Consider the following 16,486-nt stretch of genomic DNA (forward strand, 5'->3'; position numbering starts at 1 on the left):
AACATTTCCTTGCTAATTAGAACTTTCTTACTGCTCAGGGTATGTGCTTAAAGGAGTGCTATATATGGAGTTTCAACAACAAACAAACTCTGCAATTACAAGGCTTATCAACCTGTAATATTGTACTTCATTCTTTCAGGAAGTCTTTTTATTGAATCTATGTGCGTTTCTAAGAAATATGAGAAAAACAGTCTAATTTATGAGAATCTATAATGAACAACAGCTGTGTAGTATGTGTAACAAAAGCCATTGCAAAGACAAGAAGCCTTCACTAGAACTTATTACACTGTTTTTCAAACATAAAAATACTTGTGGTGAAGTTTCCACAATAGCTTGGCTGTCCAGAAAACAGGCCCACATTTTTGTTGTGAAGGCATATGACTCTTTGTGAACCCTATTGATTTTCTGGAATGCTGTCGTCTTTCACTCTGCCTGCCTCTATTTCGGACAAAGCTCGCGTTAACCTGTGGCAGACTGATTCACAGTAACTTGCTATTCAGGGTTAGTCATGTTCTTTCCTGATTTTTTTTATTTTTTTTTTTAATATGATATGAAGTTAGAAAAGGAAAGTGTAGAAAATACTGAGAAACTGAAGGTACTGTGACCTATAGTAAAATATGAAATTAGTGTGCAAGCTTGAACTTGAGCTGTGATAAGCTTGGGCACAGTTCCTGTAAGCACCTGATCATGGGGAGCTAATGACCAATGGTGACCCAACTGTTCCACATGGAGGCCTGAGGTTGCCAGGGCTGGGGCGACCTGGGTAGACCTTGATGAGGTAATGGAGGTCTTCCACTAGTTCTCAGTTTTTCTGGTCAGGGTCACAGCTGTATTAGTGCTGTCGGGGAGCTCTGTTGGCTGCGTGACAGCCATAAGCTCTGCAGACTCCTGCTGGAGCTTCCTCCATAGCAGCAAGGCAATGGGATAGTGAGGCATGTGTGAGCTGCTTCAGGGAGGGACTTGAGGCCTCCCTTGAGCCAAAGGCATAATTGTGATGGTCAAACGCAAGTTATTACTGAGTTTGCTCTCAGGGTGTGTTTTATTAACTCCAAAACTGCAAACCACTTCTTGTTGGCCTTTACTTACAGGGTCAACTACTAACAGTACTTCAGTGCTAGCATGCTTGTCTATGTGTTATTACTGCTGTGTACTGCACATACTGCTTCAGAGCTCATTAATTAACTTATTTTAAAAAAAAATAATTGTAAATTCAGAAATTAGGCAGGTGGCATCACTCAGTGAGATAAACCTTGGAATCCTCTATATCTCTCTCTGATATGAAAAGTGAGTAAATACTCAGAACTCATGTGCTTCACAGAGCCTAAAATTACATGTCATTCTGCATGTTGTTCTTCCTATAGACAAGGCTGAGATTTAAAGGTCTGCACACCATCTTAGCGCAGGTTTCTGTTTCATATTATATTGATTCAGCTGCCTGTGAAATTGTATAAAAAGATCTTGGGATAAATAACTTTCTGGCAGCACTGCTGACTTAGGTGTCCACCTTTCCCAATTTAATTATCAGCTGCAGAAGTGCTTCACGGAGAATGGTTCAAAGGCAGAAAAAGAGGTCTCGGTGGGTAGGGAGAAATGACAGCTGCCTGAGCAGCACTTCTCAGTTTTTCACTGCAGTCTGCAGGTCTTGGTTTAAGAAGTCAAGCCTTACACTTGCTCTGAGGCCCCGATCACCCCCAGACTATGAAAGACTATAATTCCATGGTTGCAATTCAAGTGTAACTGAACTTTATTACAAGTATCATAGAATAATTTAGGTTGGATGGGACTTCAACTGATAAGTTAGATAAGGTTGTTCAAGGTCTTTGGACAATGATGTATCTTGGACAAATGGTGTTTTGTTGTTGTTCTCCCTCCCCACAACCCCTATGCAGAAGCTAGTGTTGGCAGCTGGTATCTGCATATGTAGGTGGGGATAATGTCTTCAGAGTGCCAGCTGGAAAGCTGGTCTTATTTATCCTGACCTTAAAACTTTATGTTAAAGAGTTAGTGGGGAGTTTGCCTCTGATCCAAAATGAAGTAAAATTCCTGGAAATGTTCTACTTAAGTTTCAGCTTCAGCCAAAGCCAAATGTGGCTGTGTCTTACAGGACTCCTGTAAGAGGATGGGCAGAGATAATGTACCCACTAATGCTGTTAAGAAAGACAATTTTCTGGATGTGCTGTTGTGTGCTGCGTTAGCTAAGTATGATAAAGTCATGAATTGATCATTGTGGTCAAGTCTACTTTTCATGTTGCTCTGATGAGAGAGTGGAGTTTTGTTCTTGTTTGAAGAACTCTGCTTGATCTTAAAGGAAGCAATGTTTCTCTCCAGGTAACTTGTACTAAGCTTTCAGGTGAAACTTGTTAATCTTCTAGTTTTACTGTGTTTTTTTTTTAAAAAAAGGTTCTTCCATGTATCTGTGGCTTACATTAGTCCCATCTGTATAATACTGAGCATTAATATGGTGTTCTTTCCTCTGTGAACTTCCAGAATACAAGTATATTGTAGTCCTTGAGTCTGCAAAGCCTCAGTGCATGCTAAGCATTGTGCAAGGTAATGGCATGCTAAGGAAATGCACAAGTGAAATCTATGTTTACAAAAGATGTTTCATGAAGAGGTAAAGAGACCTGATTTTATTATTTTTCAATTGAATTTATTAATAACACCTTAACTAAAGCTGGTGAGTCAGCTTTGTCGTGAGGTCACTCAGCAGTGCTGTCACTGCACAAGAACTATGATTGTTTTGAATTAGTTTGCACTTCAGCCTATCTTCTGTTCTGAACTTCACGTGTGATTGTTAGCATGGTCAGTCACAGCTGTGATCTGGGATCCTCACTACAAAAAATAGACATTGAGGCCTTGGAGCATGTCCAGAGAGGGGCAATGGGGCTTTGAAATGCCTTATGAGGACTGGCTGAGGGAACTGGGAGCTTGGAGGTGTCATTGGTGGGCATGGTGGTGGTGAGTTGGCTGTTGAACTAGATGACCTTACAGGCCTATTCCAATCTTACTGATTCTATAATTGCTCTGTAAATACTCAGCTAAACGCTTCTGCTAATCTTTAGAAGAAATCACATACCTATAATCAATGCTTTTTTAAAAAAAAAAAACACAAAACACATGGATTTTTAAATACAATAAGAAAAAAATTCTACTTACCGACTATAAAAAAGATGTTTGATTTCTTCAGTTCTTCTGAAAAATCTAAGATAAAAAATAAAAGTCATTCTATTGAAAACACCTACTCATATCAGTCTTGCTGACTTTTCACATAGCGAAGTGATCTATTCTTTTTTAAACTGGATTTGCTTTCTGCTCTGCGTTGCAGAAGAAATGCTCACCCTGCTCATTTATCCCCACCCTTGTTGCTGTCACTGAAGATATGATTTAAAAAACAACACAAAAAAACCTTTACTTGAAAGCTAGATGTTGCATATAGAAATCATCCTCAAAACAAAACAAAAAAACTGAAAAAAAAAAAAATTTAAAAAAAAAAAATGAGCACATGCACCTTGATGTAGTAATTTGCTTCCCAACCCATTGCATCTTTCTTTGAATATATAATTAGGTCATGGATAGTACAGAAATTGGTCCACAACCCATTCAGGTGTTATTTGGCATATCAGAGATATAGCCTAAAATTCCCCTGAATCTCAAATTCAGCTAAATAATAGTAATCTCAATTGAAATCCAGGCATCTTTTTATTTCCTACCAGAATTCTGGTGCTACAACACTACCTTTTGCTTAAATTGTTGGGTTCTTAGTTTGTTTCTGTCTACCCTGTTTATACCAAAATAGGGGGGTGGTTCTGCACCATGGGATGTCTGATGGAAGTTTGTCTTTGAGTTAACTACTTGCAACACACACTCATTTACCTCACTTAATTTTGGTTGTTATGTTGCATAAAAGTATCTACATCTCTTGTTATTTATTGTTAAAAGGTTTAAAAGGTAAATGAACTCACCTCCCGTGCTTTCATAACCAGAAAAACTTGACTGATCCTCCTCCTGTTAATTAAGCAATTAAAAAATTGAAATGGATTTTTCTTGCAGAGTGGTTTGTATTTCTTCTTCTATTTACTTATATCTACGTCTAACCTCTGAGCCTTAATCCATGATGACAGATGGTTTACAGTGTCGCAGGAATGGTGTTTGAGTGTAGAATGTGAACCTGGAAAACCCGAGGTAAATGGGGATTCACTGACTCCATCTGTTTTATTTCTTTGTAAGGAACACTTTAGTGTGTTCCAGTTTCCAGCTGTGCAGTTCCAGTCTATCATGTAAGCAGACCAGGTGCATGTTGAATTGGTTTTTAAGTGTGGCATGATAAGCTATAAGTGATGGAAAGGCAACACTGGAGCTGCACTAGAAGTGAACTACAATGAAAAGGCAAAATTAGTCTTTAGTCTGAAACAGTTTGAATTTGTTGACCTTCAGAATACACTTCAAAATGCAACTTGTTACAGAGGCTGCTGAACTACAAAGAGGGATCAGGCCAGGGAAATGGAGAACTTGGTATGTTTGTTTTTTTTCCTGATGCTTGATCATTTGGAATTATTTTGCCATGTACTGCATATATATATGTGTATATATATATGTATAATAATATAATAAATATATAATATATATAACGACTGAAGAATTATGGATACTGATCAGCAAGAGAGTTAGAGCAGGAACTGTTTGCTGTCCTTGTTTATGAGAATTATATACATATATGCAGGACAAGGACATAGTCTGGATTATGTAGTGTCAATACATTCACACCATCACTGCCATAATATATAGTCCATAAAATAATCATAACCTTGACATTAACATGTGTATCTTATGTGACTGGTGTCTAATATCAGCATAGTACACATTACTCTGGTTCTCTCAAAATAAACATATTTAGAGCGGACAAGGTTATGTCCAACACTAGCATAGAGTTCACAAGCTGCAGTCGTTTGCAGTTCTGCATCAATATGGTGTCAGAAATCGCCACCATCAGAAACGTGTATTGCTGTGTGAGCACATTAAGTGGAATGAGCATTGTTGTGACCAGAACTACTGGCTGCTCTGATTCACGGGGCTCCTGTGCTGCACTTGTGGATTTTTCCCTGTCTTCCCATTATCACTGAAACATAAGCACTCTTCATTAGGCTGAAGAGCCATTACGTTGACCACGGTGAACTCTTTCTTTCTGTGATTCTCAATCTATTACACTGCAGTGGAACTGCTTTAAATTTGCCTTTTTAAAACCTACTACTAATAAAAGAAAGTTTGGAGGGAGGTATTTCAGGGAAGTAAAGTAAAAGCAAAAGATTAATTTCTTCCCTGCAATTCCAGTGATGGTATTAATCATGCACACTTTTTCTTTGAAGTAATAATACAATAATACTTTAGACCTTGCAGAGGGTATATTACATACAGAAAGCCTAGTCTGAGATTCAGCCTTTTATCATACCTTTAAGTTTATAAGTGCAAATGGATTTAGGTACAAAGTTTAAAGTTCCTTTAAAAATCAAGATCGCAGTTGCGAAGTTTACCTACAATCAAATGAACTGCAGTACTCCTTGCAAATAATGGAGTTTCAAATAATGTATTTCGTTCTACCCTATAATTGCAGAATGGAACTAACTCAGTAACCCCACTGGGCTGCTCAGAGCAGCAGGTGATAATAAAGGTCTGTTTAAGCCAGGAACAGATCTCATTTTGTAGAGCTGAAATATGTAGGAACTAGAGATAGAGGTGAAGCAAAATAAACTTTCAGCTTTTTTTAATTGTTGTTTGACCAACCTTATTTGTTTGAATAGACCAAGAGGTTAACTAGGCAGCCAGCCATGTTCACATACAGAATAAATTCTATGAAAGGTCAAAAGTGTGAACTGTAATTACAACTCAAAGTCAGGTAAACAAGAACATCAAAATAATTCATTATATCGGTACCTGCTCATTTTTCAGGTACAGAAATACTGTCTATGAAAGAATCTGTTTCATCCCTATTTTTTTTTCCAAAGGGAACCTGTTCTGTGACTCTGGGAGTGGATCCACCAGCCTGGGCCAGAACAAGCTCCTCATATTCAGAGAACATATTGCTGTCAATATTTCATTTTCACAGATATTTCAGTGACACCCAGCTCAGAGTGGAAAGAGTTCCTGACAGTTTGTCTCTTGGGGAGTTGTGAGAAAAGTCAGGAGGAAGAAGAGTAAGGCCACAGTTAATCTGGCTCTGAATACAAGGTATTCCTCCACAGCTCAGAACCAGGCTTCTTCCCAGCCTCCCCAAAAGTACAGCCACTTTGCCTGCTGATCTGGGTGAAGAGAGCCGCACTGCCTTCATAGCCTGTACTCCTTTTTAGAGAGCAGCAGAGACTGGTTAATTCCAGTCTGCTTGTGTTACATTTGACAAGATCTAACTGTGTGTTTCCAGCAGTAGGTCTCTAAACTTGTGAACAACTTCATCTCTGTTGGCTTGAAAGCACTGTTCTGCCTAGTTGCCAAAGTGCTATGGAACAGAGCTGTTGGATTTAGTGTTACCCGTTCCTGAAATATAAATTGGCTATTGCTATCACGGATATAGCAACAGTGTAGCAGAATAGTTTCAATATTCTCAATATAGATGCTTGTGTTTAATTGAAAGCCAGGTGAGAAACAGAACTTTTGTTAATGAGCTCTAGAGAAAGGTGTAATTTCAGCTACTTTTAAAGCCAGGTAACATCTTCAACTATTATCTGGAAACGTATCAGTCAGTGGGGCACAGCTGGTCACATAACTGCTTTGTCAGTGTAAACAGTATATTGGATTCTGTGCAGCCAGCAGACTTCTCCATCTGTCTCTAGCTGACATTTGCCTTCAGAGTTGGAAAACACAAGCTTCTGGCTTGTCATGTAACTGGTTATCAGTAAATAACTGAATGGCAGTAGGTACATACAGGTTGTGCCTATAATTGCTGGATCTGAGGTTACTTCCATAATAGAATGCATTGACAGGTAGTCACAGTTTGCAATAAGGAGATGATACAGAATTATCCAAATAGTTGAGTTCTGCTATTAGCGAACTAGGACGCTTACAAAATATCACTTCAGAGAAAGCAATAAAGCTTTCTTTTTTTCTAATGGGACTTTTTTGTTAGGATTTAAATATGATTGCTTTGAATATTTGTTCCTTGAGGTGAGAGGTTTTCTGTTTCAGTCTCTGTTCCAGTCTTTTTTTCCCCACCCACATTACTAAGTTCTTATTGCCCTTTTGTTGCTGCATGCTTTGTGAAAATAGTGGTATAAAGTGCCTGATATATTTTGTTTGATTCTTAACAGATATAACAGAGTTCCTCCTAGAAACTTTTTAAAAGTGCACAAATAACTGTGGGTTAAGGAGAATGGAGGCAAAGAAACAAAACAATTATGAATAAATATTCAATTTGCATCGGGAAAAGAGAAAAGAAAATGTGAGTAGTGTAACAGAGAAAGGGAGGGAAGTTGCTTTCATTAGTCAGTGCTAAACAGGATTATTTAGAGGCTCTTAACAACACAATAGTGTAGAAAGCTCTATATCAATAAAAGCAATGACATTTTCAGGGGAAAAGCAATAGTACAGCTCCTTCACAGCACTGCATCAGTTCTCAGAAAAGAAAGAGTTTATCATCTTTCAGCCAACCAGTTCAGGAGGAATGTGACTTTGGATATATTTTGAAGTTATGAGTCTGATTACATAGGGAGAAGAAAAAGCTTGTGTGAATAACATTGGAATTGTGCAGAAGGTGGGCATTTATATCTTTCCTGTGGTGTAAATCATTACGGAGTATGAATCAAGTGACAGGTAGTCACAAGGGGATGAGCTCCACAGGGTCAGCTAAGAAAGCAGCGTTCAGTGAAACAGGGACACAGTACACATTGAAATATTGAACAGGAATGTATCTTTACATACCAGGAGGAATTCAACTAAAAACTGACAGCTGAAGTTACCAAGGGCAAAAATACACTAAGATTAAAAAGGAAGCTAAGCTATATATGGAAAGATCATTCAGTTCTAATCATTGCTGGGGGAGAATTCCTTCCAGGATTTGCTATCTGATGCTTCAGCAAGTCAACCAGTCTTTATTACAGATCTGGATAATATTGAACTTGGAAGTAACTTCATGTTTTTCTTCTGCAAGATCTTCCACCCCTCTTTGAGTTATTTGGCAGAAGATTTAAAGAAATAAATAGTGGCAGGACTCTAAATAAGGCTGATCTGAGTCTGAAGGCAATCTGTGCGTTACTAGCTGAATATTTTCCACATGCGTGTCTGTCATACTGTGCAATACTGGCAGTTCAGTGAGCAAATCCAAATATATGATCAAAAAAAGAGGGGGAGTGGTGTGGGGAGGAACAAGACCTATCTATATATATATATACGTGTGTGTGTGTATAAGGCAGAACTTTTCAAGTAAACCCTTCTACACCTTTGACTTTGTAAGTTTCAAATTTAAATGTATATTTTTCAACTGTCTCTGTGAAGTCCTTGGAGAAGAAAATGAACATTCAGTGTTTCTATAACACGTTGATACATTTCAATCAAATTCAAGCACAACTCAAAATAGACTAAGAGAATAGCAGTAAATACATACTGCTTCTGAATCCTGCTGCTTATTTTCTTTATTTTTGAGCTCCCCATATTCTCTTTTTATCAACCGACTCAATTTGGCAATAGAGTGAGACTGAACTGAAATTGCATCATGACTTCTGACTAAAATTATGCATAATTTTAAAGATTAAATTTAAGAATGTAAATATTCAATGGAACATATCAAACAAATGAAAACAGCATGTTTCTCTGTGTAGGAAATATCTGTTGAGAATAGAACTTAACATGTAAGTAAATAGAAAAGAATATATACAAGTACAGCTAATACAGATGACATTGTGTATACAGTCCAAGCAAGAAGTGAGTATGCAGCTTTAGTTAAGTGATCTCATTATCATTCTTTCCATGTGGTGTAGGTGGATATAACCATCAATTTTTCAGCATGCTGTAATGCTGTAGGTCTCCTTTTGCTATGTTATGAGTACAAGTGTAGCTTTTTACTTTTTCAAGGAATTCTGCAATTCCACATAAATCTTCCTTGTGATTCCTTTAGGTAAGGGCATTATCTGCACTTCAGAAGAGATATTAAGTGATATCAATAAGAACATAATTATACATGGAAGAAAAGACAGATCTAGGGATTAGATTTCCACTTTCACCTGTTTATATTGCAGTATTTTTGCTTTGAATTCTTAATCCTTAATAACATGATATGAAATTCAGTTTCAGATGTTTGCAAGTGATGCTTCTAAAGCATCATTTACCTTAAAATCAACTTCAGCCGTCAATTAAGTAAACTCACTGATTAAGAATGCTCAAGGGAATCAGAAAGCAGTGTGAGGTGTCTGTCAAGCATCACCTGGATGTACAAGTTTTCTGCTTAGGCCAGTCCAGTCTGTCACAATCTGTGTGGTTTTAGTTTGACATGTGTTTGCAACTGAGCTTAACAGGCATGTGCCTAATCCTAGGGGATGGTCTTTCAGATTAGATGTATGCAGTCTCTGCTCATCAAAACTGGAATGGACCCTTACAGGTGCAGTTCATCCGCATTCACAAGACTCTGAGCAAGCATTTGTTAGGTGAAGCTGAGCATCTTAAGAAATTGGGTGCAGTCAGCACTGAGCTGTGGAATTTGTCTTCTAAATTCCCGTTTTCCTGTAAGAGCAAATGTTTGGTTTTGATGAGATACACTGGGTTAGTTGTAAGTTTTATGTATGGGCAATGGTCTCTGGGAGCAGATTTTATGAGCTGTATTGTTCTTTGCCTTTAAATTTGATTTAAGACTCAAATAGCTTTCTGAAGCTGAGCTGCTTTCTGCACACTTTATGTTGAAATATGGCTCTGGAAAAAAGAGGCTGCTGTGCTCTGACCTTCCCTGGTCCAGAACTAATGAATGTGTGTAAATGAGATACAGTATAAATACACCCTGACTTGGAGGTTTTTCTTCCCCCAGCGGTGTATTTTCTTACACAGTTCATACTGTTCAGAGGAGTAGAGTTACTTGCGGCAAAAGAGATGAATAGTAATTAAGATGAGAGAACAGTGCTAATGTTATTTGAGGTGATTTTTGTTTGTTTGTCATGCATGCAACAAGGAAGTGCAGACCAAATGGTTTTTTGTAATAACATCTACAGAAAGCATTTCCCTTTTGCCCCTGGGATATTAGACAGACAAGCATTTCTATGCTATTTCCCTTGTAAAATAAACCTTACAGTACCTATACAGTAATGTTAAAAACAAATTGATTTCCTCTTGCAAACCAAGATCATATATATCTTGATTTAAAGGACAATGCAAGACATAAAATGCGTGTGAGTATTAAACAAGAAAAATGCATTAGCTTCGTATTGATTTCCAGACACTATCATGCTAGGAAAAGGAATTACAGAAATGATCTTTTAAAGGGCAAACCTAGCAACCAGGGTTTGGGGCAAGAACATATTTTCCAGTAGGGTAGCAGCAATTGGCATGGTCAGAGCAGTGTGAGAGTGTTCTGGTAAACTGGACACTGAATTTGGGGTGAAAACCTGTCTTGAAGAACTGAGGCTTTTTCAAGATGATGTGCAGCTTGATCTTTGTGATTTGATGGCAGTGGATTCCTCACATTGGCACTATCTGCAGAACTGGAAGGCAGTTCTATTTGCTTTTTACTTTAGAGGACAAATGCAATCTCAATTAATTTCCAGTAAGACTGTGTTACAAAGATATGAATGCTTTGTCAAGGAACATATAAAGTGGAATTCAGTAATAGCTTCTTTTGGAAGAACTAAAACTTCATGAGTTAATTTCCATAGATAACCTACTGTTATGCTTCTGATTGCACGCATCATCATCACCACTCATTTGTTTTTGTTAGCATCAGCTCCATTACTTTAAGAAAATGAAACTCCAGGACAGGTGAGGTAAGCTGTAAAAAGTAACTTGTCTTTAGTCTTTAAGAAGTTTAACCAATTAAAATAATCTTTAAGAACAAAGACAGCAAAGGAGTCAAGGGCAGAATGTGCCTTTCGCTTGCAATCTCCTGAGTTTTCTAAGGATGTTTTGTTTTTGTTTCCTTTGTATCATACTTTAAGATGAAAGTATTTGTCCTTTGCTAGTGAAGTCTACAACAGGCAGTAAGCTCAGAAATGTCTTTTCTCTTTCTCCCTTCTAAGCTCTTTCTAACCCACACACAGTGTCACATGCTGCAGCACTTGTTCAAGATGCACAGTAACACATTTTGCTATAAAGCTCTGTTCTTCAAACTGCCAGTCCTAATTCAGTACTGCGTGGTGGGGGAGAGGCAGTTTTATTTCAGGATAGCACTGCAAAAGTTAGCAGGCGTCTTTCCCTTGTGTGGCAGGTGATCGGGTCTGGAGGCAGCAAGTGTTGCTATGCCCTGATTACATCTGCCATTTACAGAAAAGCAGATGCTTACACAGGCACATTACATGCAGAATTACAGCAGGGAGAAAGAGGAAAGAAGTGTAGACCCAGGAAATGTAGCTAATGAGAACAGACCTTTTAAAATATGGAAGTAAAGCACTGCCTGGAATAACTTGGCATGGAGAAGGACGTGAACAGGGTGTTGTAAAATAAGAGCAGCGTGTGGCCTCACATCTATGATTTGCTGCTACTGTTTACAGCTGTGCTCAATTTTTTCTCCTTCAAAGACCTTTGAGACCAGCTTAACTTTTGAACAGGCCTGTTGTAGGTTTACTGGAACACCCATTTATGTTTTATTAGGTACTTTATAGCTTACAACAAAAATCTTCTACAGAATTTATAAAGAACTAATCTGTTGAGAAAGATTTTAACTGTGAGAACTCCACAGATCCATGATGGCCTATTATGAAGGAACTAAAAATAGGTCAGTTCTTCCTCTTTATGACCAGCATGTAAGCCCAAATTACTAAAGATGACTGCATAATCATTGTGTACATAAGGAGAAAAAAATAAACCAAATAGGAAACATATGGTTTCAAGAGGATACACTGAGTGTTTTTTCAGTATTGCTACTGTACCCAGAGAAGTCATTCTGCTGCTTTGAAATAATGCAAATGAGTTAAAGAGCAGTTCTCTATCCATTAAAGTAAAATAGTATCCTTGTAATCACTACAGATTAAAACAGAAAAGTAAAAATGAGAGTGATTAGTAAATATTTTCTATGAAGAATGTGCTGCTTCTTCAATGCTTTAAAGTACAGGAATTGTTGCTGAATTACTTCGAGGGAAGGGCTTTGGTAGAGGTCTCCTGGGGTGCTGGATGATGTGAACAGAACCTGCCCACCACCCTGACTGATGTGCCTAAGTATAGGAGAATACAGAAATGTGTGTGTTTCTCTATCAGCTTTAGGAGCAATGTGAAACATAAAGGCAGGTGTGTAATTGGTAGACTCATAAATTCAGCTGCAAAGTTGTTTGTATGTTCAAGAAGGCCCTTAGTTTTGCCAGCAGAGAAGCAAGCTGGTATGAGGAAGGAAAGTATGTTATCCTGATGCTATTTCCAGAAAAATGCAGGTGAAACATGGTAAATTGTAACGCTTTGTTGTACAGACATCTTACACAAGTCACGGAACTGCCTGAATTGCTGCAGAAATATTCAGTAGAGCATAAATGTGGCACATCTTGAAGAACAGTGCTGTCAATGTGTTTAAATCTCCAGTAACTTGTATGAGCTTGTTGTACCTCACTGAGGGGTAATCATGCCCTGTCCTGAGCACAACTGCAGGTAACTGCTTTGGGTTCAAATGCAGAAAAGAAATGGAGACACAAAGATTTCATCTGTCCTGCACAGTTCACTCTCCTAACACATGCAGCTTCAGAAAATAAAGCTGAATAATTTCTGAGAGGGAAGAACAACTATTTCCAGATTAAATGCAAATTGAGCTCATGGCAGTTTTTCTTGTCCATTTTGCTATGGTTTGCATGGGGGAAAACAAAGAAGTTGGCTTTATTTCTTGTGCCTTTAGTACAGTGCACCATGGTGATTTTGAAAGACAGAAATCTTCAAGCTAACCAAATGATACAGAAATGCCAAATATACTTACTTTGATCTTATTAAGGGAACACTTTGTAACAGGCAAACAGTAGTACTTTGTTTCTAAAGCTGATTTTTTTTTTAAGCATTTAATAGAGTAGTTTCCATGGCAACTTGAACTGAACAGATTGTTCATTGACTTCAGTACATTTCTATTAAGCATCTTTTCTCTGTAGTTAGGCCTGCCTGTCCAGCTCTTTCGTCTATTTGGATGCTTTTGCATTATCATTGTTTTGTAGATATCCCTAAAGATTAGATTCTGCCTTTCTCTGCTCTTCATCAAAAACAAACATTGAAGGACAGAGTTTCTCAACTGTCCTCTGAGTTTTCAAAAGTCTGTTTTCTTTTCTGTGCCACAGTCCAGTTTTTAAACAGTTTCTCTCTAAAACAAGTTTTAATTCTACTTGATTCCTCTGTCAAAGGAAAAGGAAAATGCACACAAGTGATATTCAACATTAGAAACCCAGAGGGATTTATCATAAGGATACTTATGATCATTTTACTCAGATGTGCAGTGATTAATGCTGTGCAGTACATATGAATGAAGCTGCTGTTATACCAGATGTTCCCTATATTCTCAAAGGTAAAGCAGATGATTAATATAGTATCCTGTACGTCTGGCTGCTTTAAATATTTTAATCAATGTTTGCCCAGTTCTGAAATGCAGCAGTCCCAATCAAAACTACCCCGCTAATGTGGATGTGCCATTTGCTCTTTGTCACATTTTACTAGAATTGCTTGGAGCACTGTATCTGAAATCTTAACTCTTGGATTAAATCTTCAGGATGTAGAGAAAGTGGAGTCAAAGTGCAGGTACAAAACATAGTAAATGCTGCACAGTGACTTTCCGGTTTAATCCAGAGGGTTTTAATTAAAGTGAGCTTCAAATGCACTGTTGCTTTTCCACTTTAGGAATATTTGAGTTTTGCTTTTGTATAGGCTTTTGGGGCATTTTCATCACCCTTGAATTTAGGTTTTGTGCTCTGATAATCATTCAGGCTGGAAATGTTGTTATAATCCTGGTAGCAAGAGTCTGCTTTTCTTCACTGTGCTTAAAGCTTCCTGTTCCTCAGCAGCCCAGATTTGTCCATTTGCTCTGGGTGGGAAGTGATAGCAAGCTGCAAGCAGAATTGTCACTGCATGGCAACAACTTTTAATCAAGAGCTTGTTTCCTCTCATTATAATGAGAGTAGATCTCTTTGAGGGCCTTTTTTCCCTCCATTAAACTTTGGTTTTGCTTGTTGCTTTTCAAGTGAGCTGTCACATTTTCTAATTATAAAACATCCTGCATTTGCAGCAAAGATTGGGTTATGCAATTTACTTAATTCAATAGATTGCTTGTCACTGCTGATCAGAAACACCTTTATCTTTCAGTATTTTTTACATCTATTTTTCGTACATTTTTGGCATACCAGAGTGGAGCAGGGGCAAGCAATCTTTTCTTTGTATGAGCCACTGCATTTACTGAAGTCTGGTCTAACAGTGGAAGGATATGGAAGAAATACCTTGGTTATGAACTTGTGGTTTCCCTTGAGGCACAAAATTATGATTTCATGTTTTGTAGATTTGAGATATACTTTCTTTCCAACCAACCCATTGTATGACTCAATGAAAACCTCAGAAGAAGATAAGTATATTTTTTAAGGAATTTACTTGAAGCTTACCTGCTGTTATTACATTTTATAGGTATCAGTTTAATAATGACTTGTTCTGGGTTGTATTCACTTCACAGCTGTATACCCTCTTCATTAATTAGTTTAAGTATTCCTCGGACTAGCTAAGGCTGTCTCGAAGGCCTTGTTTTCACAAGAAAATAATTGGCTGCTCTTTTGTTCTGTAAGTCTTTGATAGGATTCACTGAAGCCAATTTTTCAATACTCCCTTTTAGCCTGAATGCACTTGAAATACGCCAAATGGCAGGTTTCTAATTAAAAACCCAATTCTTAAAGATAAGACTTGTCTGATCTCTGGAAACAAGTGGTATTTTATTAACAGCCTCTCTGGCAAAGCTGAGAAATTGAATGACAAATATAGAAGAATGCCACAGTGAACAGTGAGAACCTGTATCGCACTTGAGAGCATTCCAGCAACAAAAGGCAATTGTTATTAGACCAAACAGACACTAGACACCACAGCAAGTGCTGTAAACCTTTAGAAGCCACGATGTTGTACCCAAAAATGAGTGGCCAGAAAGATATTTCCTGAGTCTCAATCCACTTGAAAACATCTGAAACTTATCAGCTTACTGTACTTTGTTTCTCAATTGAGTCATGAGTGGGATAATTGCTGCTCCAGCAAAGGCAATGGAGAACACAACCATATTTAAACTTTGGTAGGTTCTTCTACAAGGCATTCTCACCAGGAAGTACTGATGGCCTTTTTTCTTTGTTTTTCTTTTTTAAATAATGTTTTTGGTCAGTCATTCTAAATAGCTAGCTTATTTGTTCTTTAATAGAGTATTTGCTTGCTATAGATCTGAGAAGAAAAATAGTTATTAGTGATTTGGAATAATGATGTTTTTCTTATTTTAAGAAGAAAACACACTAGTGGGTATTTTCCCTGGTATTTCCCTCTTACCTTATAGTGCTGTAGGGACTTAGTGACTACAAGTGTTCTGCTTCCTGAAGCATTCATGAATAGCCAGCAGGAAACAATCACTTTGTTTTTTGAATTGTTACATGAATTCAAATGAAAAACAACTCAAAAAAAGCTTGAGCTTTGTATTATATATTTTATAAATGAAAGTTTAGTGTCCCCAGTGCTCTCTTCAAGAAAAGCCAGATCTTAACCTGCAGTAGTATTGTTTTGCACTGTTTCACTGATAGGTACAGAGTGTTTCTCAAAGCACTTCCCTGTGTTTTGGAGCACTCCTTGGTGAGGTGATGAGTGTGTAGGTGGGTGGAACCACACCACTTGTTCTCCTTGTTCCTGCCTGCTGGCAGGAAAGGTTATTTTGGAAGAAGCTGTGTATGTCTGAAGAATTCAAGTGATTCTTCATTGGCTTAGTTTACACTGCAGAGTTTCCTACCTCATTCCAGGAACAAATGAATGCAGAGGTATCTGTGTATGTCTGCTCCAGTTATGTTGAGTGCTACTCATCCCCAGCAATGCCTTTGCCTTCAGTACATGCTGTGTACTGCTGTAACCTCCAGCTCCTCTTGTTAAGAGACTACCAAGATGTTCTGCTAAAAAAACATTTTTAGCAGCTCAGCTGTGTAAGGTTGCTTAGAAACAAGCCTTCTTATCCCCCACATTCTCATGACAGATTTCCTATGTAATAACATCACTGCATGACACATTTGTATCCAGACAAGCATTCCTTTTCCACTTGAAATTCTCATTGTAAAGGTTGTTGATGCTTCACACAATTCGTAAACAGCATGTGGTAAATAGCTGGAGTATTAAATCACTGCCACAATCAAAA

The 16,486-nt window shown here is 37.8% G+C and overlaps 2 protein-coding genes across 2 annotated transcripts in view; one reads left to right on the top strand and one right to left on the bottom strand.

Annotated features, from left to right (window-relative positions):
- AK5 (adenylate kinase 5) overlaps nucleotides 1–16,486 on the bottom strand; it is a 76,274-nt gene that overhangs the window by 16,256 nt on the left and 43,532 nt on the right. The window contains exons 9-10 of the mRNA XM_015870253.3: nucleotides 3,963–4,005; nucleotides 3,157–3,201 (exon numbers count right to left, since the gene is read on the bottom strand). Of these exons, the coding sequence (XP_015725739.2) occupies nucleotides 3,157–3,201; nucleotides 3,963–4,005 (88 nt within the window). The remainder of the gene's footprint in view (nucleotides 1–3,156; nucleotides 3,202–3,962; nucleotides 4,006–16,486) is intronic.
- PIGK (phosphatidylinositol glycan anchor biosynthesis class K) overlaps nucleotides 1–16,486 on the top strand; it is a 136,065-nt gene that overhangs the window by 1,844 nt on the left and 117,735 nt on the right. The gene's annotated exons all lie outside the window — the stretch shown is intronic.

Source organism: Coturnix japonica, chromosome 11 (assembly GCF_054131305.1).
Source record: "Coturnix japonica strain WE chromosome 11, WE-NBRP24, whole genome shotgun sequence".
In the NCBI taxonomy this organism is placed as follows: Eukaryota; Metazoa; Chordata; class Aves; order Galliformes; family Phasianidae; genus Coturnix; species Coturnix japonica.